Below are 24,293 nucleotides of genomic sequence, written 5' to 3' on the forward strand. Positions count from 1 at the left end.
CTGCCACTGGCCTCCTGAGGCCAGAATGTAGGCCTAGGTGAGCACACCAAATGGGTCTGCACTGTTGACAGAAGACATTCACTTTCATCTGCTCTGCTAAGTGCTTTTCTGGCTGTGAGTGAAATGGCTAAAGTTAAGCAACCTTGAGGAGGCGCCTTAACTTCAGGATAACATTAAGCTGTGTGTGTAAGGAACCTTGACTGAATTCAGCATAAGCCTGTTTAACCCAAGGCTGATCAATACCCCCTCAGGTTGAAATTCATCTCCGTGCAGAGGAACAGCTTGAATCCTAGGTGCTACTTAGGAAAGGTAGTGCTAGCCAGTGGCTAGAGCACTGGACTGGGATTCAGGAGATCTTGGTTCTATTCCCAGCCGTGCCACTGGCCTTCTGGGTGATCCAGGCACAGAGAGAAGTGACTTGCCCACAGTTTCCCCATCTGCACAATGGGGATAACGATACCTCCTTTGTAAAGGACTTTGCAAAGGTCTATAGTTGAAAAGCAGGAAAAGAGGATACATTAAATAGTGAATAAATACCCCTTGCACTGGCTCCCAGCAAAGGGGTGAATTTCACCCACAATGCATTGTTCCTTTACTTGTCCAAACCCCCCATTTCCCAGAAGGCTTTGAAGTTTTCTAAGAGAGGGAAATACTGAACGGGGATAACCGGATCTCATTATTTTCTTCCAACCATCATGAATACATACACACCTCCACGGTAGCCAGGCTCTTCTCACTGAGCATAGAATGAGGATTTATTTGACGCCTGCAAGGAAAAAACAACAAAGAACCCCACAGACGACACACAGCATCCCACATAACATGATGCAGAACAAAAATTAAAGTTGGCTAAATTCAGGTTAACAATTCTCCAAAACGTTGGTAGCTCCTTGGAAATCTAATGTAAACATTACATTTATAAAAATAGAGCTATGATTCCAAAAATAAGCCACAACAGTTCTGGCAGCACATTGATTGAGTCAACTTTCTGGAATTACGACTCACCCTCAGTCACCCCATATTGAAAAGAATGGCCAAGAGAGGCGGAGGATATTCCGCACCTCCAAGGATGAGATTAGGCAGGCACGCCATATTCAGGCTTCCCAATGTGGCAAATTACAGGCAAGACTCCCGTTTTCGTTAACAGGATCCAAGCACTGGGAATTCTGACCCACCCCCTGGGCAGCATGTTCGTATTTCCAGGGAGTTAAATGACGGGCAGTTCTCTTTCACCACCCTTTCGATGGCAAGCGCGCAAAGAAAATCCACACAACACTCTACGCAAGATGAAGGCAACTAAAAGTTCAGCAACATGATTGGACTGTATTCTGTTAGCAAAGCTCCAAGCATCTGTCCTTGTGTTTATGAGCAAAAATCACATACACACAGACACACACACAAGTCACTGTGTTAGGAATGTGTTAGAAAGATATTTTGAGAGGCCCAGCAAAGGGCTGGCTTTGCAGCAATGGGAGATGTTGCTTTTAAACTGAAGTTCAAGGAGGCTTTGGCCTCCAGTGTTAATCAGTTGCTTCTCCTTTGGCCCATCTGATAACAAAGATGTCACACAAATCCCATGGTAATGCATTTCACTTCCCTAATATTTACAATCTATGCATATAGGGAAAAAATTAAGACTAAACAAAATGGGGAATGGGGCACTGAGGGAAGGACTTTCCCCCCAAGAGCTAATATATTATTGAATAAGGCACTTGTATATTGAGACCATTTTCAAAGGATCATTTGCAAATGGAGTCCATCCAGCTGGGAGACCTTTTCTAAGCCTTTCAGGAGCAGATTCTGTTTCCAGTTACTCAGTGTAAATTTGGCATAACTCCACTGATAGCTATTGAGTTACTCTGGATTCACATCAACACGACTGAGAGGAGAATCCAGCACTAGTCTGCAGATCTGAACAAATACCAAACCTCCCTCATGTCTCCTTCGGAAGTTGAAGGCTTTTAGCACCTCACAGGATCTTTAACCGAGGCTTTGAAAGCTGCTGCAGGGTTTTGGAGGCTCAGTTCCTATAAAAATTAATGGAAATTGGGCATCCAAATCTCACAGGCTGATTGGAAAAATCTCAACATTGAGTAGCAGATTTTTAAGGAGAAAGGGGAAACTATAGCTTGTACTGCTTGGACTGATATAGTACGAAATGGAAAGGAATTTGACTGTTCTGCCTACAGATTCCAGTACTTGTGACATGAGAAATAGATAAAAGGATGGACGTCAGCACTATGACACACACTATGGCCACGTCTACACTACAAAGTTTTGCCAGCATAGCTATGTTGATGGGGGTGTGAAACAAAAAACAAATCAACATCCCCCCCAGCCAACATAGCTATGTCAGCAAAAAAACCCAGTACAGACACAGCTAAGCAGGCATTAGAGTGCTTCTGTCGATGTAGCTAATGCCATTCAGCAAGCTGGTGTTACTGTGCCAACAGAAAAACTTCTGTTGTCATACGCTATGTCTACACTAGGGTGCTCTGGTCAGTACGGCTAGGCCAACAAAGCATTTGTAGTGTAGACAAAGCCTCGTTCTCAGCAAGAAAAGACCCTCTCAACAGAACCTTTATCTTCCTCTCAACCAGCTTCTTAGGGAAAGATAATTCCACCTCTCTCTGCCTGCATGCTGAAGTAGAGAGAACAGCTGTACACTTGGCTGTATACATGGGGAGTGGTTCTGCATGACTAAATAAAGGATAGTTTACAAGACTATTAAGCATTTTGTAGTCTAACAGGTGACATGTTGCAGGAGAAGCATGAGAATCTTGATCAGATTCAGATGTCAGAATAAATCAGGATTGATCCATCAATCTTAACGGAGTTACTCCCAAATCACACAAGTCATTCTTAGTATTCAGATTTATAGTTATCCACCACCTGGCTACAGAACTGTAGCCGGAAGATTATTTACATTATAAGGGTTTGTCAGTAGGATGAGATTCAATCAGGAGGGAGAGGGGCCTGCACACGTGGGGCCAGCACAAAACCTAGACACTGCATAAGTGGGACTTAAGTGGTGCCTACGTCTTGTGTTGGCTGTCTACATAAGAGTGAATATAACCGATGCATTCTGAGCCAAAGCCCATTGAAGCCAGTGATTCCACTGGGCTTTCAAATCAGGCCATTAGCAAGCAAAGATTATAGACAAGTGAGATGAACCAGTACTTTCAAACATGTAGACCCTATCATAAGAAAAACCTTTGGGGGTGGAGACAACGAATTCTAATAGAACGATACCTCACCAGCTGAGTGGAGGTTCTGCTAATCAGATGCAATGTCCAGCCATCACTCACTGTGGGCAGAGTTATCTAAAGCATTCTCTCGCTACGGAGAACTCGAGACGGTTTAGACCTTCAAGGGTTTTATGAACAAAAAGGGAGCCCTGGCTGCCAATTTCAATCTTACGAGGCACAAAATAAAATAGATGAGACATTTCCCTTCGAGAAATAGAAATTCCAGAAAACTCATCAGGAGATGCCAGTTGATGCCCATTTCCAATTATGTCCCCTGCTCGGTAACAGGAAGATGGTGGTGGTGTACTGTGCATCTGATAAGAATGAAGAGGGCAGGGGAAAGAGCATCTTAAGTTCTTCGCAGAGGGGGAAAAAAAAATCAGCCTTTTCCAGTTACTGATCATTGGAGGATTCCCCCGAGCCAGGGCAGCGAATAGTTCCGCGGTCTGCAGCAAGGCAAATACTGGCAACTGTGCACAAAATAAAACGTTCCAATAGAGACGGGCAAAGCCCTGGAGGCAGTACAGGCTGAGTGCACAGATTTTCTGCAGTCATGGGGAGGAGGGAATTTAAAAATCCAAAAGATGATGGGGGAAAAAAAGATCTTTTCAAATAATAATAAAAATAACAATGAGGAGACCAAAAAAAAAGATAATCCAGGCAGTTTGACAGCTGTTGCTGCTTAAGGCCATTGATTTCCCGTGGGATAGTTGGGCACCGTGGGATACTGTGGCAGACTGTTTCCAGAAAAGTTATTGTACTGAGCTTCCCTGCTCGGGGGATCCCTCCACGAGCCGCTGTGCCATTCATCCTGGGCTTTCTGAAAGCTTCCGCCAGCCCCTCGGTAAATTTTATGTACCTAATAGGTAATCAAGAGAGCAAGGGAAGAATCAGCAACAAGCATCTAGTTCCCTTTCCAATAGGAGCTACGGTCACTTTGTTAATGCCTAATATAGTAGACACTTCCTAGTGCTGTGCCATGTATCTGGTAACATCTCTGTTCAAGTATCAGAGGGGTAGCCGTGTTAGTCTGGATCTGTAAAAAGCGACAGAGTCCTGTGGCACCTTATAGACGAACAGACGTACTGGAGCATGAGCTTTCGTGGGTGAATTATGCTCCAATACGTCTGTTCGTCTATAAGGTGCCACAGGACTCTTTGTCACTATCTCTGTTCAAGTGTCCACATTCCAAAGGAACAAGGGCGCTATAAACAGAGAAGCAGCTAGATAAGATCTACATACAGTCTTTTAACCCACTGCAGCATGACGACTAACTCAGGTTGGGGAATTGCATAGTAATGATGTTAGAAGCAATTCATCCAAACTAGGTCAGTTTACCTAGAATTCAGCATTACTGAAATTGCTGCATCCCAGACTGGCAAAGCTTGGGTGCATGATAGGAGATTATATAGCTGGGTGTATAGTGGTGCAGGAGAAGGAGTGACTTTTTTCAGCCACCCTACCACACAGATGCTAACCAACGTGTGACTGGAGTGGCATTATCCGTGATCTCAAAGAAGGCAGCACCCTCATTCCAGAGGCAAACTGTCCTGATGGCAGCTGCTTTGGGGTAGAGAACATATTTTGCTGGACTTGTGTGACAGATCTTACCCCTCTGGCTTTTCTCCTCCCATGAAGGGCAACACTGGTGAAATACTCTGGTGAAGTCTCTCCTGTTGTATTGCCTATGACAGTGGCTCTCCAGCTTTTTCCTTCTGCAGACCACTCTAAGGAGAAAGCTCGTTCCATGAATCTCCCTCCCACCACCTCCATCTGTCATTGTGTGGGTCTCAGCGGGTTTAATTCTCAGAATCAATGGTTGTCCATGGATTCATGCTGGGAAGGACACGGTTGAATTGCATGGAGAGAACCCTCAATCGCACCCTCAACCTTTCATCTAGATTTGCCCTGGCGGGGGATCTGGCTTGGCAGGGGGGCCGCCCCCGCACTGTCTATACGCTCAACTTTCTAGGATGCGAGTGCTTACAATGACCACTAAGCGGATGATTCACTTTGCTTTGATGCACAGAATTGACAGATACTCCACGTCAGAAAGGCAACTGAAGCACTTACCCTTATGAGATAGAAGGACATCGCAACCGCTGACATCGTAAACATTATGGCTGGAAACAGCATGAACACAGCAGCTGCAACACTGGTACTAAAAAAAGTAGTGGCTGCCAACCATCCACTGGAAGAAAGTGAAATACAGAGAAGCATCACTGTAGTTTGTTTTCACCGCCAACCTGAAAATATTTGCAAGCGAGTTGTAAAGTTCCAGGATATGAATGGAAAAGAAAGAACTAGGGCAAAAACCAGCTGCAGCACAAGTAGATACTTCCCCTGCACCTTGTTAATGCACCTCAAGTCCTGACTTGCAAACATCCCCTGCTATTTGAATTCCAGGCCACTAGAGAAAGCCAGTTGAACGGTGAGGTTTTAGGAGGTAAAGAGACGTCCATAAGGGAACGAAATTTATTTTCACTTGTGCAGCGGTAGTATGGGGGCTAGTGGAATGAAGCTGGGGTTAAGAACCAGGAACATGAGAGTCCTTGACCAAGCTCTGAGTCTCCATTTCCCACAGGTCTTCATACTGTGCCTCGTGGGGCACTCTGAGGAGTAGTGTTTAAACCCAGCACGCTGTGTAGCGCCTTCGTTTCTGTTATTCTCGCTTCAGCAGGATTTGCATCCAGGCTCTAAAGACGGCAGGTTAAATTACCAACTTCCTGTGACCTAAACAGGGAAGGTCAAGAACATACCCTCCAATTATTATTTAAGGATGAACCTTGGGACTCTAGCTCTGTAGACTGGAGATGAAGTGAAACTTATGTGCATGGGGAAGATGGTAAGAAAGGATAAGGTGTCTTGATCGCCTCACTTACACCCTCAAGCAGCTAGGTTAGAACCTTGCTGCAAACTCCCGGGTGGCTTGTCTGTTGCAATGGTGTGGTCATATGGAGGGGGAAATGGTTATTTATTGACAGGGACCTACCAAATTCATGATCCATTTTGGTCAATTTCACGGCCATAGGCCTTTAAAAATAATAAATTTAATGATTTCAGCTACTTAAATCTGAAATTTCACGGTACTGTAATTGTTGGGGTCCTGACCCAAAAAGGAGTTGGGGGGGGGTCACAACGTTACTGTAAGGTGGGGGGGATTGCGGTACTGCTACCCTTACTTCTGCGCTGCTACTGGCGGCAGCAGCAATTCCTTCAGAGCTGGGCAGCTGGAGAGTGGCAGCTGCTGGCTGGGAGCCCAGCTCTGAAGACAGGGCTGCTGCCAGCAGCAGCTTAGAAGTAAGGGTGGTATGGTATGGTATTGCCACCCTTACTTCTGTGCCGCTGCTGGCAGGGCGCCTCCTTGAGAGCTGGGTAAGGATGGCCATATTGTGACCCCCCTAAAATAACCTTGCAACTCCCATGCACCTCCTTTTTGGGTCAGGACCCCCATTAGAGAAATGCTGGTCTCCCCCATGAAATCTGTATAGTATAGGGTAAAAGCTCACAAAAGACCAGATTTCATGGTCCATGATGCATTTTTCATGGCCGTGAATTTGGGAGGGCCCTATTTATTGGTGGGGAAACATGTAACCCTGAAAGAACAGAAGGATGAAAATCCTATGCTGGCTCAAATCATGTAACATTCAGTCATTACCTTAGCGAGGTGAGAGGAGCTGAGAACATGCCCTCACTCCAACCAGGACCCTTTCTTTGTCCAACCCCTTTCCTTATCATCTCCCCCAACTCTCCCTCCCCACCCTGTCCCAAACATCAGCATTTAATGCATGGAAATGTGGAACACAAGCTGAATCTATGAGACAAAATCTCCGCAGCTAGACAGAGAGAAGACATGGACTGAGTGCTCCATTCAAAGACCATGGGTGCATCCTGCTTACCATGCTCCCCAGCCGGAGATACCGATCGCTTGTATGACAGTCAGAATAAACTGGGCACCAAAGATGAAGAAAAAGGCCATGAAATTAAAAGAGCTGTCAGACCTGTGAAATGAGAGAGGATGTTAGGGAGAATGAATGAGGTTTATCACCTTGTACTGTATCATGTTACTACGTCCCCACTCTCTCCATACACACTTTATCATGCAGCAATGGATCCCCACTCAGATTTGTACCTTGAAGATTAATATCCACCCCCTTTTCTCTAGTACTGGAAGCACACAGGTCTCTGCATCATCAGGACTTAATCTCCCTCAATAAACCTAGGTCATGAAATTGATCTAACAACCTAATTACACATATGACCACCTTCAGAGAGGCATGTTGTTTTCCACCAATACCTCAGCAGCCTCTTGCAGAGGAGAAGACACTTGCACCATTATCCTGATTGCATGTCTAAACTCAATGCAGTTTGACACCTGTGCTTTTCATAATGCAACCCATCCATTTGTGAGCAGGCACAAGGCCATGGGAACACATGGGTATGAGTGCTAGCAGCCAGACAGATCCTGTATGTGCATTACATGCAATTATTGAGAACAAGACTCCTAGCTGGGAATATCTCAGTGGCTGTTTGTCATCAGTTTACACACCTGTGGTTAAGGGAGGTGAGCCATTGAGAACCCAGCTCTGGGATGGATTAGGAAGAAAAACAGCTCTGGCAGCCATGTACAGAACGTATTTGAGCCTAATGAGTGGGGTGGCATGCTGCTTGGGGAAATAAGTGGTGCTCAGAGGCAACGCTGCTTTTTGTAACTCCACGGCATCTCTGCCTTTTGGCTGGATAGGTCAGGCAGGTGCCAAAACTACTGAATGAGGTCAGTAGAGTTTATGTTTGTGGTCCAGGTATGCATGGTGGCTACCAAAACTAGGTGTGCTCAATGGCCTCTCCATCACTGGGGTTCAGCATAGCTCTAGCTATACCGTACAGCAATAGTAGCACAGATGGTACCATCAGACGCAGCGTCTTCACCTAGCAACGCCACCCGTATTAGTCAGCGATTCTTTGGCAAGGAATACTGTTATTTTAAACTGAAGTTTAGCTCTGGACTCACTCATATCTGATGACATATTTAATAGTGCAAAATTATTTACATCAGATCCATTGAATTACAGAAACAGGGAGAGTGTGTGTTCTAGGCCAGATGTACAAAGGTATTTAGGCACCTAAAGATGCAGAGAGGAGCTTTTTTAAACCCCCTAGGTGCCTAAGCAGGATAGGTACCTAACTCGCATTGAAAGTCAACTAAATGAGTTAGGTTCCTAACTCCCCTTGAGATTGTAATTCCTCTTAGGTTCCTATCTGCAGGTTTACGCATCTAAATACTGTTGTAAACCTGGTACTTAATGGCGAAAGCAAAGAATGGGACTGACCTTGGGCAAGTTGGAAACCCTCAGGACTTGATTCTCTCTTGCCCTGCACCTTATGCAGTCATTTACACCAGTGCAAAGTGCGTGTAAAGTTGCATGAATAGCTACACAAAGGGCAGGTCAATGAAAGACGTGGCCCTCTGTGTCCAATAGTATTACCACCTCCCAGGGGTGTTGCGAAAGAGACTAGATATCCTGGGCTGAACAATGCTACAGAAGAGCAAAATGCTACCATCATGGCATTCTCCTTTCGAATACTGGATCCGAGTAGAATACGTTTACTGTGATAAATAGTCCATGGTTAAGGTAATTCTGTCTCAGTACTGAAACCAAATGACGGTGAAAGGACAACGTTCCAGGCTAGACCTTTAAATGGACTCTCATGACAATGACCTGGCAATAGTGAAGAAATCTCAGTTTGAAAGGGTGTATGGGAATCAGCTAGAGGAGAGGTTTTCAACCTGTGGTCTGTGGACCCCTGGGGATCTGCAGACTATGTCTATGATTTCCAAAGGGGTACACAACTCCATTCGAAATTGTTTTAGGGATCCACAAATGAAAAAAATGTTGAACACCACTGAGCTATAACATGTGGAAAAGGTGAATTCTGACCCACCTTTCCACTGGAAATTTGCCGCAACTCTGTTCTCATGCCAAGGCTCTTGGATGTGGACATATGGTGAATGTTTCACAAAAGCATTCACAGAGTACGCTATCCCAGTATCTACCATGGCTGTAAGAACTGGGAATAAGCATAGCAAGTGGGTCTAACCTGACTCTCTAGAAGTCAGACTGGCTGTAATAAATCTGGCTACAGTATTCCTTTCCGATAAAAAGATTTCCCTGATTACACCGCTATTTTCTTTAAAGTCTCCTCCAAACTAATGTCAAACTAACTGCTCTGTGGCTTGCTGGTCTGTCCCTAGGGTATTGATTTTATATACAAGCATTTACACAGGGTAATCTCAAGGGCCTTTCAGCATTCAGTTGCACAAAACACATACAAACAGCATTAAAGAAATAATTAGAATCTGACTCCACAAAGCCCAGAGAAAAGCATTGTGGAGGAGTAATTTTTCCCAGACTTTGGAATGGAAAGTGCTCTTTGAACCGAGTTCTACTAGTGACTTGGAAACCCCAGGGACTTCTGAATTAGGAAAGGGGAAGGGGAAAAAAAACAAACCCAAAACACAGCCCAGTAGAGTAACACTTCTCAGATTTCATTTTTCACTTCCTTTAAGAGTTTCAGATGATTCAATTCCTTTGCTTTTCATATCCTTTTAGAAGTTATCCTCCTTTGAATTCTATAACGTAATTAAATTTAGTTGCTATGGTTTTAATAATCTCCACTACATTAGCACACATATCTTGTTCGTATTTGAGGTGAGCATTTAGATGCAGATTCAAGAAAGCACTTAAGCACATGCTTCAAGTTAAGTACTTGCTTAAGTCCCACCGGCACATGCTTAAAATTTAGCATATGCTTGAGTGCTTTCTAGAATCAGGGCCTTAGTCTGCCTGCTTCTATTCCTGTCAGCTGCTTCCGCTTTCTTCTAAATGAACTTCTCTTACCATAGAATTTGATGATTAACCAATCTAAAAAAAAATACATTGGTAGTGAAGGAGGGGAGAGAGGGTTGCCTAGGAAACTGGAATGACAGACTCCTGTCAGCTCTGCTAGTGACTTGCTGCATGACCTTGGGAAAATAACTTCCCCTTTTCCACGCCTCAGTTTCCCTATGCAAAATGGAGATTAAACTTAAGTCCCTCAAAGAGATGTTGTGAAGCTCAATGCACTAATGTTTGCAAAGTGCTTTGCAATTCCCAGCAGGCACTAGAGACATGCAAATGATTATTAATAAAAAAATAAATGTAGGATGATTTTAAATATATTTGTGCCATTTGAGGAGAGCCCTGGTCTTTGTGGGTTACTTTTATTTAAACATCCCCCCTCCCAATATGAGTAACTAGATGCTGTGCCTAGAAACAAAAAACAGAACAGTTCTTAGCAAGCTGTTTCTGTACAGTTTTCCCATAAAGAACCGAGAAACCAAAAATCTCAAACAAGCCTTTAGAAGCATGTGTCTCATACCATTAGCGATGTGAATGCTTAGGTAACCCTAGGGATATTTAATAATCACAATACATCAACAATTTTTAAAGTATGGATTTCATGCTTGTGAAAGTACAAAACCAATCAGTGCTGCGGTAACCAGAGAATAGGTCAAACTGCATGGTCATCAGCAATGCAAGATCTTGTTACAAGCTGCCCTTCACCAATGTGAATCAGCCCTGTTCTGAAGGAACCCTTCATAGGGACAAGAGAGAAGCTAAGTTTCTGTGGCCTGGACCTCTCTGCCAACAAAGGGTCAGTTTGTGTCAAGGGTGGTGTTTTGTGGGCATGGATACTTCTCACTAATCATCATATTCTTCACTGTGCTCATACGTAGCTTGTAGACTGTATCCTTCCCCACTACCTCCACCCTTTGTCCGTCTTGTCTATTTCAACTGTAAGCTCTTTGGGGCAGAGACTAGCTCTTAGTCCATATCTGTATAGCATTAGAACAATGGGATCCCTTTAGGCATCATCATAAAACAAACAACAACAACAGGCCACCGAACAACAGAGACAGCAGCAACTTTCAGTCACTCTTCAAACCTGCCACCCAGAGATGGGAAGCCCTATAGCTTCATCTATAAGCTCCTGCGCTGGCCAAACTTTCTTAACCAAATATTGTTGTAACTGAATATTCCATTTACTTTCTCCGTAATTTTTGCCTTGACGGACAGAACAGCTTGCGGGCATCGTCTTCTTGATCAACATTTACTGAATGAACCTCCTAGAGGAAACCATTTGATTGAAGGAAGAAGGTGAGTGTCTACTTACCGAAAGCCTTTGTATGCAGGCCGGAACCAGCATATGTAACTGCAGGGGCTGAAGAGAAAAAGCCAAAGGATGGCCAAGCCAAAATTAACGCCATAACCACCACCAATCCACCAGGCCAGGCAGCCAATTAGATTCACCACTAGTGTGATGCAGTAAACTATAAAGAGAGAACAGGAGAGGGCATAAGTAGTGCTGTTTGCTGGCTTCCGAAAAAGAGGAAGCAAATGGTTTGTATTATAATACAAGGAGACTTTGTTATGGGAGGAATTGTTAGCACAATGAAGTGACTGGGGTGGACGTTATCAACACGCAGACCATGAGGCATGGCTGCTGCTGTAACTTGGCAGAACTGCTGCTAGGGACTGTCAGCTTTGGAATGGGGGGAGATACCAGTAGAGGAAACAAGGGACTCATTTGGGAGTATATGTTAGTGGAAGGAAAACTGGGTGGATAATTCTGCAAGCGAAGGGATCAGTGAAAGATCAGGACTTGGACCTCTATTGTTACAAAGTAAAACTGAGTGGCCAGATTTTTAATTACACCAAGGTCCCTTTATGCCCCAAGAATGGTATAGAAGGGTCTTTAAAGGAGTGGAATCATCCCATTGAAAAAACACCCCCTGCACTAGCTTCCCTGGCTAGCACATGGAGTCCAAGTAAAGGCTCGAGGATGGGTTTCCCCGCACACCGTTGTCCCTCATCACGCCAGGGGCTCTGGGCACCCTATTCTCCTATACCAGGATCGCCCTCCATGGCAGGGACTCTGTGTGTCCCTATTTTTCCCCAACTCCCATAACAGGATTCCACATCCCTCAATGCCAGGGTCTGCACATGTCCTCCCTCCCCTGCAACATTATTATTTTACTTCTCCTGTCTGGGAGATGCATCATTCAAGGTTTCAACTTGTTTAACTCTATTGGGAGGACGAGCAGAGATGAGACCGGGTGTTATGCTGGAATGTTTTAATAGCTTCCATCAAGTGGTTCTTCAATCTAAAGACAATTACAGAGGGGCCTGAAGCTGTGGCTATGCTAAACTGATGCCAGGAGCTCAGTGTGATGCCATTTTCCACCTGCTGGTTTTCTGATTCCCTGCTGCAATATTAATTGAGTTCTGCTTATTGATACCTAGAAAATTCCCAGAAATTTTAGAACGGATAGGATGCAGCATTAAAAAAGTTATATAGAATCCTAGGACTGAAAGGGACCTAGAGAGGTCATCTCTAGTCCAGACCCCTACACTCATGGCAGGACTAAGTATTATCTCGACCATCCCTGGGCAATTAATTCCAATGCTTAACCAGCCAAACAAGCAGAGATACCTTATACCATCGAGTTGAGTGTCTTGCTAGTTCAGCCAATTATACGCCCCCTCCCAACCCACTCTGGGGACACTGAGCAATTAATAAATGATTGTGTACGAACACATCATGTGGGGAAGATAAACAGCTCAATCTTTAATACGAGAGGTTTCTTTCTAACTGATTATTCAGGCATTTAAGTTAAATGGGGGTTAACAACATTAAAAAAAAGTTTTAATTAAAAAAAAAATCCTTCTCTCAGTTATGCAGGTTTCACTGCCATGGTATAAGTTAACTGTAAGAGGTTAACAAAAGACTTGCTTTAAATGCCCTGGTTTGCACATGCCTTAAGATTTAGCAAAGGGAAAACTCACTTTTAAGTTAAAAATTAAATCCTATTTAAAGTGACTAACTGGAGAGTCTAGACTTTTTAGTTTGATAACTTGTGGGCTCAGGAGCGGCGCCAGGGTTTCTGGTGCCCTAGGCAGAATTCGGGGGGCGGCATTTTGTGCGCTCCCCATGGGGCACACGGGAGCTTCCGGTTCTGCTCCCGTCACGCCGCCAAAGGACCCTCCACCGAAATGCCGCAGGCGACAGCGGCAGTCATCGAGCTGCTCAATTGCCTGCCGCTGTTTTCCGCGGCACGTCAGCAGAAGGTCCTTCTTCGGCGGCGCGACGGGAGCGGAACCGGAAGCTCCCATGCGCCCTGTGGGAAGTGCACAAAATGCCGCCCCCCAAATCCTGGCGCCCTAGGCGCCTGCCTAGGGTCGCCTAATGGAAGCGCCGGCCCTGTGTGGGCTATGAAAACAAGCAAATAATACAAACCCTTTAATCCAATGGTGCTTATAAACCTGTGATGAAAAAGGTTTATTATGTGATTTGCATAGGCATTTGTTCTCCAGTAGTGGGAGCTCTGGAACAGGATTTCTCAAATCTCAATACACCTTTTGTTATTAAATGTTCAAATCCAATTAAAATAATGACCCCTCAGCCTTCTAATATGTATTTATTTTAAATATTTGTTCTCTCTTTTTCACTGTCTCCTCTATAGATCTGTTTCTCTCCCCCACCCATCCCAGAAACCCAGCATGACCCAAACAGAAAACGTGCAGCAGATGGAAAGCTAAAATGCAGAGTGGAAAGCCCAGGTCTGCTCAGACATACATGTGCCTTAGTTGCCTAAATGGCTGGCACCTTTCCATTTTCCACTAAATTGAAAGAGGGACGCTTTGTTTAAAAATTAAAAATCACACACAAAGGCAACTTTACAGCATGCAACATTTAACTAGTCAGTCTGGAGGAGACAAGCAGTTTCTTCAGGCAAGAAAATTAGAGCTTTTTTCTGTATCTCTGAATAACGAAAGAACAATGAAGTGACAGATCATCCTATTGTTTATACGCGCAGAAATCTCCCTCACGCGCACACACTGTACATTTGGAATAAAACACACAGCATCAACTGTGTATTGTGTCCCTCAGTGAGAAAGTTATTTCTGTAACTGGAAGGGAAGCTGGGATGACAGGTATTTTGGGAGGAAAGGGTTGGTAGGGCAAAGGGATTTTTTCCATCTTCAAGAGCAGGGTTTCTCAAACTGGGGATCCCGACCCAATGGGGGGTAGGGGAGATGAGGGGGACAAGACTATTGAAGGGGGGTTGTGAGCGTGGCAGCTGCTGACCTGGCACCCAGCTCTGAAGGCAGCACTGCTGCCAGCAGCAGCACAGAAGCAAGGATAGCATGGTGAGGGGTTGTCACATTTTTATGGGAATCACCAGAGCCTGAAATATTTTCAAAGTGGGTGCAAGCAACAAAAAAAAAAAAAAAAAGTTTGAGAACCCCTGTTCAAGAGCATTTCCCTGGCCCAGCCTTTCCTTTCTACAGGTCTGCCCATTGAGGTCTAATCTAATTTCATTCCACAGAGAGGAAAGCTTAGTTTCCACTCCTGGTTTCAGAACTGTTCAGCTAGATAGTACAAGCTCAGTGGACAGTGAGATCCAACAGTACTTGCAGTTCAAAATAGGATTCCCTATCAATTGTTGTCACGTACCATCCCACACTGGAACCCATACCAGTTATCAAACAATTACAACCCATACTTGATGTGGACCACATCCTGGAAAAAAAAAATCTTTCCTGAACCCCCTCTTCTGGCATTCAAACAACCCCCAACCCCACCAAGCTCATCATTACAAGCAAGCTCCCCACAAACCAGGACACACCAATGCAAAGCAGCACCGACCCAACCATAACAGATGCAAAACTTGCAGACATATCTCCACTTCCAAAATAATCAATGATGATGATGTTCATCCTTCCAGTTTGAAGATGACCATGACATCAGTGACTGGTTTGGTTTCTGTGAACCCCTGAGTGGTTGATGAGGCCAATTTGAGCTTTGAACTGTCTGTGGCACACTGAACAAGAGATGCCCCTATGGGTTGGTTGATTAACAGTGGACAAGCTGCTGTTGCAAGGTTTACGCTGCTGTCGCTTCTGCTCTGCCTCAGCAGCTCTCTTCTGCTCATAGACTGTAGCTCCAGTATGGATGACTTCGCTGGGTAGAACGATCATGAGCGAGATCTTCCCAACACTCTGGGTCAATGTTGAAATGCCTCAAGGATAACTTGAGGGAGTTCTTGAAACGTTTCTTATGGCCTCCCTGAGAGCTGTCTCCTTGGGCTCACCATAAAAGATCTTCTTTGGCAGTTGCTCATCTGACATTCTGGTGACATGGCCCGCTCATCTCATCTGTGATTTCATCAGAGTATGGATGCTCGGAATACCTGCCCATAGGAGAACCTATCTGGAGCCTTGTCTTGCCATCTTATCCTCACTAGTTTCCTCAGACAGCCCATGGGAAAGTGATTCAGCTTCATAACATGGCATCTGGACACCATCCAGATTTCGCATGCATACAAAGTTGGCAACACGATGCTTTGTATACCTTCAGTTTTGTTTGTTGACTAATGCCTCTGAACTCCCACACATTTGCACAATGATCAATACCCTTTCCAACACACCTTTCCAGATCCCTGTCACAACATTTAGGCTATGTCTACACTGTAAGGTACGCAGCGTAGCCGCTTTTTATCGGCAGGAGAGAGCTCTCCTGCTGACAAAATAAACCCACCCCCAATGAGGGGGTGATAGCTTTGTCTTCCACTGACAAAGCGCTGCCACATGCTGGCATTTTTCGTTGGTAAAACTTTTGTCGATCAGGAGAGTGTTTTTTCATACCCCTGACAGACAAAAGTTTTACCAACGAAAGTGTAGTGTAGACATAGCCTTAGTGTACCTCATCTAGTGCACTAAATGCTCCAACAACTAGACAATCCTCATGCTCTCAAATGACACACACAGAAAAATTATAAACACCAAAAAAACAAAACAAACAAAAAAAACCCAAACAAACAAGAAATGCTCTATCACCTGGGGACAAATCCTTTTCACAAAGGGATCATTCCAGATCTGATCTCTCAATCCTCCTCCTCAAAGGAAACCTGCACAACACCTTCAAAAGATGAGCCAGGGAGCTTAAATTCATAACTATGCTAGACACCAAAAATCATGGACTCAATAGAGCCACTGGTTTTATATCTCATTACAACAATCTGTAACTAACTCTCCTTTGTCCTAGAAATGCAGAGGTTTTAATTGTCCACTTCATTTTGAATGGTTTCTTGCAACGTGTTAACTACTTATGTTTAACAATCCATTCCACCTTGTATTTAGCTGTGACACTCCTATTACCTTTCCCAGATCTGAAGAAGAGCTCTGCGGAGCTCAAAAGCTTGTCTCTTTCACCAATGGAAGTTAGTCCAGTAGTAGATATTACCTCGCTCATCTTGTGTCTCATATATCCTGGGAGCAACATGGCTACAGCAGTGCTGCAAATATCAATTGACCGATTTGACTAGAAGCACTGCCCATCTAATCAGATTCTACATGCTAAGGATAATAGAAACCTTAGGGAATTTACAGAAAAATAGAGTTAAGAGATACCTCTTGTAGCAGATAAGAAAATTTTTGTGGATTGAGGTTATTATACTAAAGGGATAGAATTTTAATTGGGAGTGGGTGATGGAGTTTTATGAATAGTAATCAGCTGACATTTTACGTGTGTGTGTGGCACCAGAGTCCTGGATATATTTAAATAAATACATCTGCAGATTTTTTTAAGAAGTTGTAAATACATTAACCTGCTCTCTCCTGAAAAGGCATGGATTCTGTAATCATGTCCATGTGAGCAGAGACTGGCACTGATGCAGAGTCCCACTGAAGTCAAGAGGGCTCCCCAAGAGTCTGCCTGTGTGGATCTGATTACAGGATCGTGGTTTTAAATGCAAAGGCCAAATGGTAAGCTTTATACAGGGTAAAATGGATTTGGGTTTAGACCCCATCAGGAGTCGGGCATCTGAATGTTAAAGACAAGAACACTTCTGTAAACTGCTTTCAGTTAAGTCTGCAGCTTTGGGGCAAGTAATTCGGTGTGTGTTGGAGCAGACGGGTGTGTCTGGCTCAGCAAAACAGGGTGCTGGAGTCCCAGGCTGGCAGGGAAAGCAGGGGCAGAAGTAGTCTTGGCACATCAAGTGGCAGCTCCCAGGGGGTTTTCTGTGATCCAACCTGTCACACCTACTTCTTAGAATCCTAGAATATCAGGGTTGGAAGGGACCTCAGGAGATCATCTAGTACAATCCCCTGCTCAAAGCAGGACCAATCCCCAACTAAATCATCCCAGCCAGGGCTTTGTCAAGCCTGACCTTAAAAACCTCTAAGGAAGGAGATTCCACCACCTCCCTAGGGAACCCATTCCCAGTGCTTCACCACCCTCCTAGTGAAAAAGTTTTTCCTAATATCCAACCTAAGCCTCCCCCACTGCAACTTGAGACCATTGCTCCTTGTTCTGTCATCAGGTACCACTGAGAACAGTCTAGATCCACCCTCTTTGGAACCCCCTTTCAGGTAGTTGAAAGCAGCTATCAAATCCCCCCTCAGTTTTCTCTTCTGCAGACTAAATAATCCCAGTTCCCTCAGCCTCTCCTCATAAGTCATATGCTCCAGCCCCCTAATCATTTTTGTTGCCCTCCGCTGGACTCTTTCCAATTTTTCCACATCTTTCTTGTAGCGTGGGGCCCAAAACTGGACACACTACTCCAGATGAGGCCTCACCAATCTCGAATAGAGGGGAATGATCACATCCCTCAATCTGCTGGCAATGCTCTTACTTATACAGCCCAAAATGTTGTTAGCCTTCTTGACAACAAGGGCACACTGTTGACTCATATCCAGCTTCTCATCCACTGTAACCCCTAGGTCCTTTCTGCAGAACTGCTGCCTAGCCACTAGGTCCCTAGTCTGTAGCAGTGCATGCGAATCTTCTGTCCTAAGTGCAGGACTCTGCACTTGTCCTTGTTGAACCTCATCAGATTTCTTTTGGCCCAATCCTCTGATTTGTCTAGGTCCCTCTGTATCCTATCCCTACCCTCCAGCGTATCTACCACTCCTCCCAGTTCAGTGTCATCTGCAGACTTGCTGAGGGTGCAATCCACGCCATTCTCCAGATCATTAATGAAGATATTGAACGAATCTGGCCTGAGGACCGACCCATGGGACACTCCACTTGATACTAGCTGCCAACTAGACATGGAGCCATTGATCACTACCCATTGAGCCCGATGATCTAGCCAGCTTTCTATCCACCTTATAGTCCATTCATCCAGCCCATACTACTTTAACTTGCTGGCAAGAATACTGTAGGAGACCATATCAAAATCTTTGCTAAAGTCAAAGAATAAACACATTCACTGCTTTCCCCTCATCCACAGAGCCAGTTATCTCATCATAGAAGGCAATTAGGTTAGTCAGGCATGACTTGCCCTTGGTGAATCCATGCTGACTGTTCCTGATCACCTTCCTCTCCTCTAAGTGCTTCAAAATTGATTCCTTGAGGACCTGCTCCATGATTTTTCGAGGGACTGAGGTGAGGCTGATCGGCCTGTAGTTCCCCGGATCCTCCTCCTTCCCTTTTTTAAAGATGGGCACTACATAACATTAACCTTTTTCCAGTCATCCAGGACTTCCCATGATCGCCATGAGTTTTCAAAGATAAATGACCAATGGCTCTGCAATCACATCCGCCAACTCCTTTAGCACCTTCGGATGCAGCGCATCCGGCCCCATGGACTTGTGCTCATCCAGCTTTTCTAAATAGTCCTGAACCACTTCTTTCTCCACAGAGGGCTGGTCACCTCCTGCCCATACTGTGCTGCCCAGTGCAGTAGTCTGGAAGCTGACCTTGTTCGTGAAGACAGAGGCAAAAAGAAAGCATTGAGTATATTAGCTTTTTCCACATCCTCTGTCACTAGGTTGCCTCCACCATTCAGTAAGGGGCCCATACTTTCCCTTACCTTCTTGTTGTTAACATACCTGTAGAAACCCTTCTTGTTACCCTTCACATACCTTGCTAGCTGCAACTCCAAGTGTAATTTGGCCTTCCTGATTTCTTGTTCAGCCAATCACTATGCTACTCTTCTTATTTACAATGTCTCCAGAAAGTGAGAACAGGCATTTGCATGGCACTTTTGTAGCTGTCATTGCAAGGTATTTGTGTGTCAGATATGCTAAACATTAGTATGCCCCTTTATGCTTCGGCCACCATTCCGGAGGACATGCTTTCATGCTGATGATGCTTGTTAAAATAAACAACATGTTAATTAAATTTGAGACTGAACTCCTTGGGGGAGAATTGTATGCTCCCTGCTTGGTTTTATCCACATTCTGCCATATATTTCATGTTATAGCAGTTTCAGATAATGACCCAGCATGTTCATTTTAAGAACACTTTCACTGCAGATTTGACAAAACGCAAAGAAGGTATCAATGTGAGATTTCTAAAGATAGCTACAGCACGTGACCCAAGGTTTAAGAATCTGAAGTGCCTTCCGAAATCTGAGAGGGACGGAGTGTGGAGCATGCTTTCAGAAGTCTTAAAAGTGCAACACTCCAATGCGGAAACTACAGAACCCGGGCCACCAAAAAAAGAAAATCAAATCAACTTTCTGCTAGTGGCATCTGACTCAGATAATGAAAATGAACAGGCGTCGGTCCACACTGCTTTGGATTGTTATCGAGCAGAACCCATCATCAGCATGGATGCATGTCCCCTGGAATGGTGGTTGAAGCATGAAGGGACATATGAATCTTTAGCGCATCTGGCACATAAATATCTTGCAATGCCGGCTCCAACAGTGCCATGAGAACGCCTGTTTAACAGTGCAATTAATCGCTTGACAGCCCTTGTTAATTTTGAAGTAAGCTTCAAGGGACAACAGGTTAAAATTCAGGCACAAACTGCACCACAGCATCCTAGAAGATTTTGTTCTTGATAAGTGAACAGAAGTGAAACTCTAAAACGTGTAATACATGGGAATCTACCTTTTTATAGCTGTTGAGCCCAATATATACAATTTCTGAAAAAATGTCATAATTTCACTTACAGATCCATAAATGGTAAATTCTCTTCACCAGACTCTGATAGTCTATGGGAATTTCATCAGCAAAGTTCTGGTAGAAGCACGGTTTCAGAGGAATAAACTTGGGGAGTGGAGGGAAGTTATTCACTTTCTCTACAAAACAAAAAACACACACAGTTTAGCTAACTCAGACATATTCTCTTAAATTAATGAATCATCATAATGACATGACCCCTCACCTGCACTTCCCAGAATAGAAATACCCAGAGGAAGCACAGAAAAGAGTGTGGAAGCTTGGAACTATCCTGAAAAACATGCCCACCATTAGGAGAGAAGAGAATCCCTAGTTCCAGTTTATTTACTCAAATGGGCCAACATCAGCACTTATCTTCACCCTGGATATTTCAGGCTCATTCTCTGTTGCTTTGTAGCCTGTGTAGTCATTTACACCAGTGCAAACCAGGGGAAAAGCACCACCATTCTGATTCAATTGCATTTCACTGGCATAAATGACCACAAAAGTTGCAGTGCAACATAGACTCCAGATTCAGCTCAAGATCACAGTAACTTAGATAGGGTGAGAGAGGCCAGCTAAGCAGGTCTCTAGCTGCATCTAGTGGTGGCAGCCCTTGCAGGAGGATTTTATCTAATCCACTAGGGCACAAAAGCAGGGGTGGATATTGGTTTCCCAGACCAAAGAAATCAGATGAAAAGCTGGGATTCTCCCCTCCCACAGGACAGAGACAGATGAAAGTTTGCTTGCAGAAGAGCCTACATTCCTAGTGGAGGTCTTGCTGGGTACAGTGATCAGGCCTTGTGGCCTGCAGCTGATATGGTCTGATGACAATGAAAGGGGTGACTTTAGGAGAACAATCCTCTAGAAATATTAAAAGGATGCCATCCAGTCAAAGGGGAAAATGAGTCCCACCAACTCTTCATGGACTATCTGCCTTGCAGATATCAGGGATGTTTTTATTGTTATGAATTTCATAAGTCGTGACCTTCTTGCCTTCCAAATCCAACATTTCTATTCTCATTCAGCCCTGCCCTTAGCAAACCAAGCCATAAATTCAGACACCGTTATACAGACGGAAGGGACGGCCACACAACAAGGAGCAGAGAGATACAGACCTTCTTATACGCATTTTATTGTTTAAGCCTCTGGTTTTTTAAAAATGTTTAAATAAGTAATAGGACTCTTTAAATTGTGCTGTTAGCTGCTGGGAAGATATGCACGTGTGAATATCTAATATAACCATGTGCGCATTTCTACATGTTTGGGAATATTTGTTCTTGCCTTTGAGTGCTGATTAAAGTTTGATTCCAGGGCATTGTGACTAATTGTTTCAAGTCTTCAGCTTCAGTAAACAGAATTAAAAACAATCAGAGGAAGAGAAGAAAAATGTCCTGGGAAAACTTCCAAATGGCACGGAAGACAAGACAAGTGTCTGACCATGACCTTTCAGGCCCAGAGAGTCCCCCCTCTCTCGCCATCATCTCTGTGAGAGAAAATAAAAAGCTGCTCTGGCAAAATGAACTGCTCTCTATAGAAACACCAGAAATAGGAGCAGCCTCACTGTGATGCTAAATGAAGAGTCTGGCCAGAGCCTCTTTATCAGGGTACTGCTAGCCCCTTCTTTGTCCCCGCTCCCAAAATGTAGCTGCAGCCACTTTATGTTACTGCAGCTCCCTCTCTCCTTCCCTCCCTGCAAGGTGGTCTCATTCACCAACATTTCCCGTGACTGCAAGCCACCAGTGCATCTGGCCCATAAATTTTCCTTGAAGCACAGGTTCAAAACCTGGCAGATTCAGAAAAGCCCTCCAGCTTTCTCAGGCAGAAACATTTAGTACCATAATGTTTACTTTGCATTTTGCACTGCCTGGAAAGTAATGACCCAATGGTAGATGGCTAAATGTGTTTGTCAGTGGCCAAAATTTCCTCTATTATTCTCCTCTATTGTCGTGTACCATGCTGTGTGCCAGCTGGCTCCTACCCGCCCACCCCAGAGTTGGCTGCATTTTAGGGTTGCTGTGCATATGCAATTTTAAACTGTTTGGGATTTCTTCAGAGGAAAGACAATAGAAATGTAAGAGAATATTCTCTCTCAGATCTGATCACATGCCCCAGAGATTTCTACAATACTCGCTTTTGCTCTAGGACAAGACTGTTAAACTACAGCAAGCACAATGTTTGCTAGAAAACACTGTCAATTTTAGAGGATGTATAAGCTCAGGAATTGTTCCAGCTCGCAGTGAAGTCAATGGGAGTTTTGCTATTGGTTTCAATGGGAGCACAATTAAGCCCTAGATTTAAGTTCATAATGCAGCTAGGAGTGCTGTGGAAGCAGATGTTTAATCTCTGTAGGGACTGCGGTGACCAATTTTCTCCACACAAGCATTTAAGTCACACCCAGCCTTCTACGGCCAGGATGGGGACCTCAGTTAATGATCCTAAGGACACAAACAGTGTAAAACAGGAGTATGTGGAAGGGGAGAAAAGAAGAGCAGGCAGAAGGCTCTACAGGGGATGAAAAGGGCCCATGGAGAGAAGAAGAAAAGCTTGTCATGCCTAATCCACTATGCTGATAGCCGTACACTGTTGAAACGTTCTCTGCAATCCTTTTTGTTTCTCTGTATTTAGTACTGCTCTTTACCTGCCATTTCTGCTAGAAATGTTCCTTGGAGAAATTTGAAATCAGACAGCAATGGATCTATTAAAGAAAGAAAGAAAGAAATCAGATCAATAGCATATAACTGTAACCCATATCCACAGAAACCCCAAAGTTTAAAGGCATTTTTGCAATATCCAACAAAGTCCACATTTTTTCAGAAATTCATTATTCTAGCTCTTGACTGCCAGCGTAGCCTTTCCAGTGCAAAGTGTTTGTTTCTAACTCTACAGAGTAGGCAGGCTCAAACAGTATCACTAAGAGAAATACGAATTACCCCATTTGTATTAATGAGATGCTACCTTTGAAGGCTTAATTACAACCTCACCGTCAACAACTTCAGCAGCTTTACTGCTCAGCAATGTATAAATGTGCTGCTAAAGGTACCTGACACAGTCAGAGGTTGCACAGGAAACTGCTGCCAGAACACATGCACATTCCAGCTGAAGGCTGGCAACAAGTTGAGACAAATGAGCCTGGTTTGGACTCCGGTCCAAGCAAAAAAGACGTAATGATCTGACTGTTCCCCAGCTCACCATGGCACTTTCATAACTGTTAGGCTAGGAGTACACTTAAAACGCTACAGTGGCAGCTTTACCGCCATAATGCTTCGGTGTAGACACCACCTACGCCGATGGGAGAGGTTCTTCCATTTGCATAGGTAATCCACCTCCCCAGGAAGCGGTAGCTAGGTTGATGGAAGAATTCTTCCGACGACCTAGCAATGTCTACACCTGGGGGTTAGGGCGGTATACCTACCTCTCTCAAAGGTGTGAAAAAATTTTCACATGCGGAGAGAGGTAGTAGTTATACTGATAATTTCCCACTGTAGACCAGGCCTTAATTATTAACCCATTGTTTGCTAGGAAACCCCCCCCCCCCAAAAAAAAAATTATATATCAGCTGCAACACAGAAACTGACAGCATAGTTTATCTTCACAGATAATTCTTTTACACAAAAGTTTGGCAGGGAACCAGACTGCAGTACAGAACTCCCACAGAATTCACACATCCATCATTTTTTTTTTGTTGTTGTTTTTTTTTAAATCATGCAAAAACATTCAGAGACTTTACAAATAAAGATTTAATGAGAGGTGGAGAACCATTCTTATTATTACAATTCTTGGAAGACAATCATGCAATCCTTAGTCTCCTCAGCAATTCCACTGACTTCAGTCGAATTAACCACGTGAATAAAAGCTGCAGGTTTGGGTCCTGAACCACAGATAGCTGATTCTATCTTCTTGATATTTAAAGACAGAAAATGTGTGCCAATGCTTTCAGTAAAACCCAAGCTGAAAACAAAGAATCCTTTAAAAAACAAAAACAAAACAAAAAACTTTGTTTTGGCCACAGTTCTAAACCAGAATTTTAAGCCCACCTCTACCTCAA

General features: G+C 44.1%; 1 protein-coding gene across 3 annotated transcripts in view; it reads right to left on the reverse strand.

Moving 5' to 3' along the window:
• Positions 1–714: 714 nt before the first annotated feature.
• The window catches only part of SCAMP4 (secretory carrier membrane protein 4), a 31,476-nt gene continuing 7,897 nt past the window's right edge, over positions 715–24,293 (reverse strand). For all 3 annotated transcript variants that reach the window (XM_039515959.1, XM_039515961.1, XM_039515958.1), the window contains exons 2-7: positions 22,887–22,943; positions 20,257–20,385; positions 11,463–11,619; positions 7,148–7,249; positions 5,322–5,439; positions 715–4,107 (exon numbers count right to left, since the gene is read on the reverse strand). In XM_039515959.1, the coding sequence (XP_039371893.1) occupies positions 3,931–4,107; positions 5,322–5,439; positions 7,148–7,249; positions 11,463–11,619; positions 20,257–20,385; positions 22,887–22,893 (690 nt within the window). In that variant the 5' untranslated portion in view covers positions 22,894–22,943 and the 3' untranslated portion in view covers positions 715–3,930. The remainder of the gene's footprint in view (positions 4,108–5,321; positions 5,440–7,147; positions 7,250–11,462; positions 11,620–20,256; positions 20,386–22,886; positions 22,944–24,293) is intronic.

The sequence above is a fragment of the Mauremys reevesii genome, linkage group 26 (assembly GCF_016161935.1).
Source record: "Mauremys reevesii isolate NIE-2019 linkage group 26, ASM1616193v1, whole genome shotgun sequence".
In the NCBI taxonomy this organism is placed as follows: domain Eukaryota; kingdom Metazoa; phylum Chordata; order Testudines; family Geoemydidae; genus Mauremys; species Mauremys reevesii.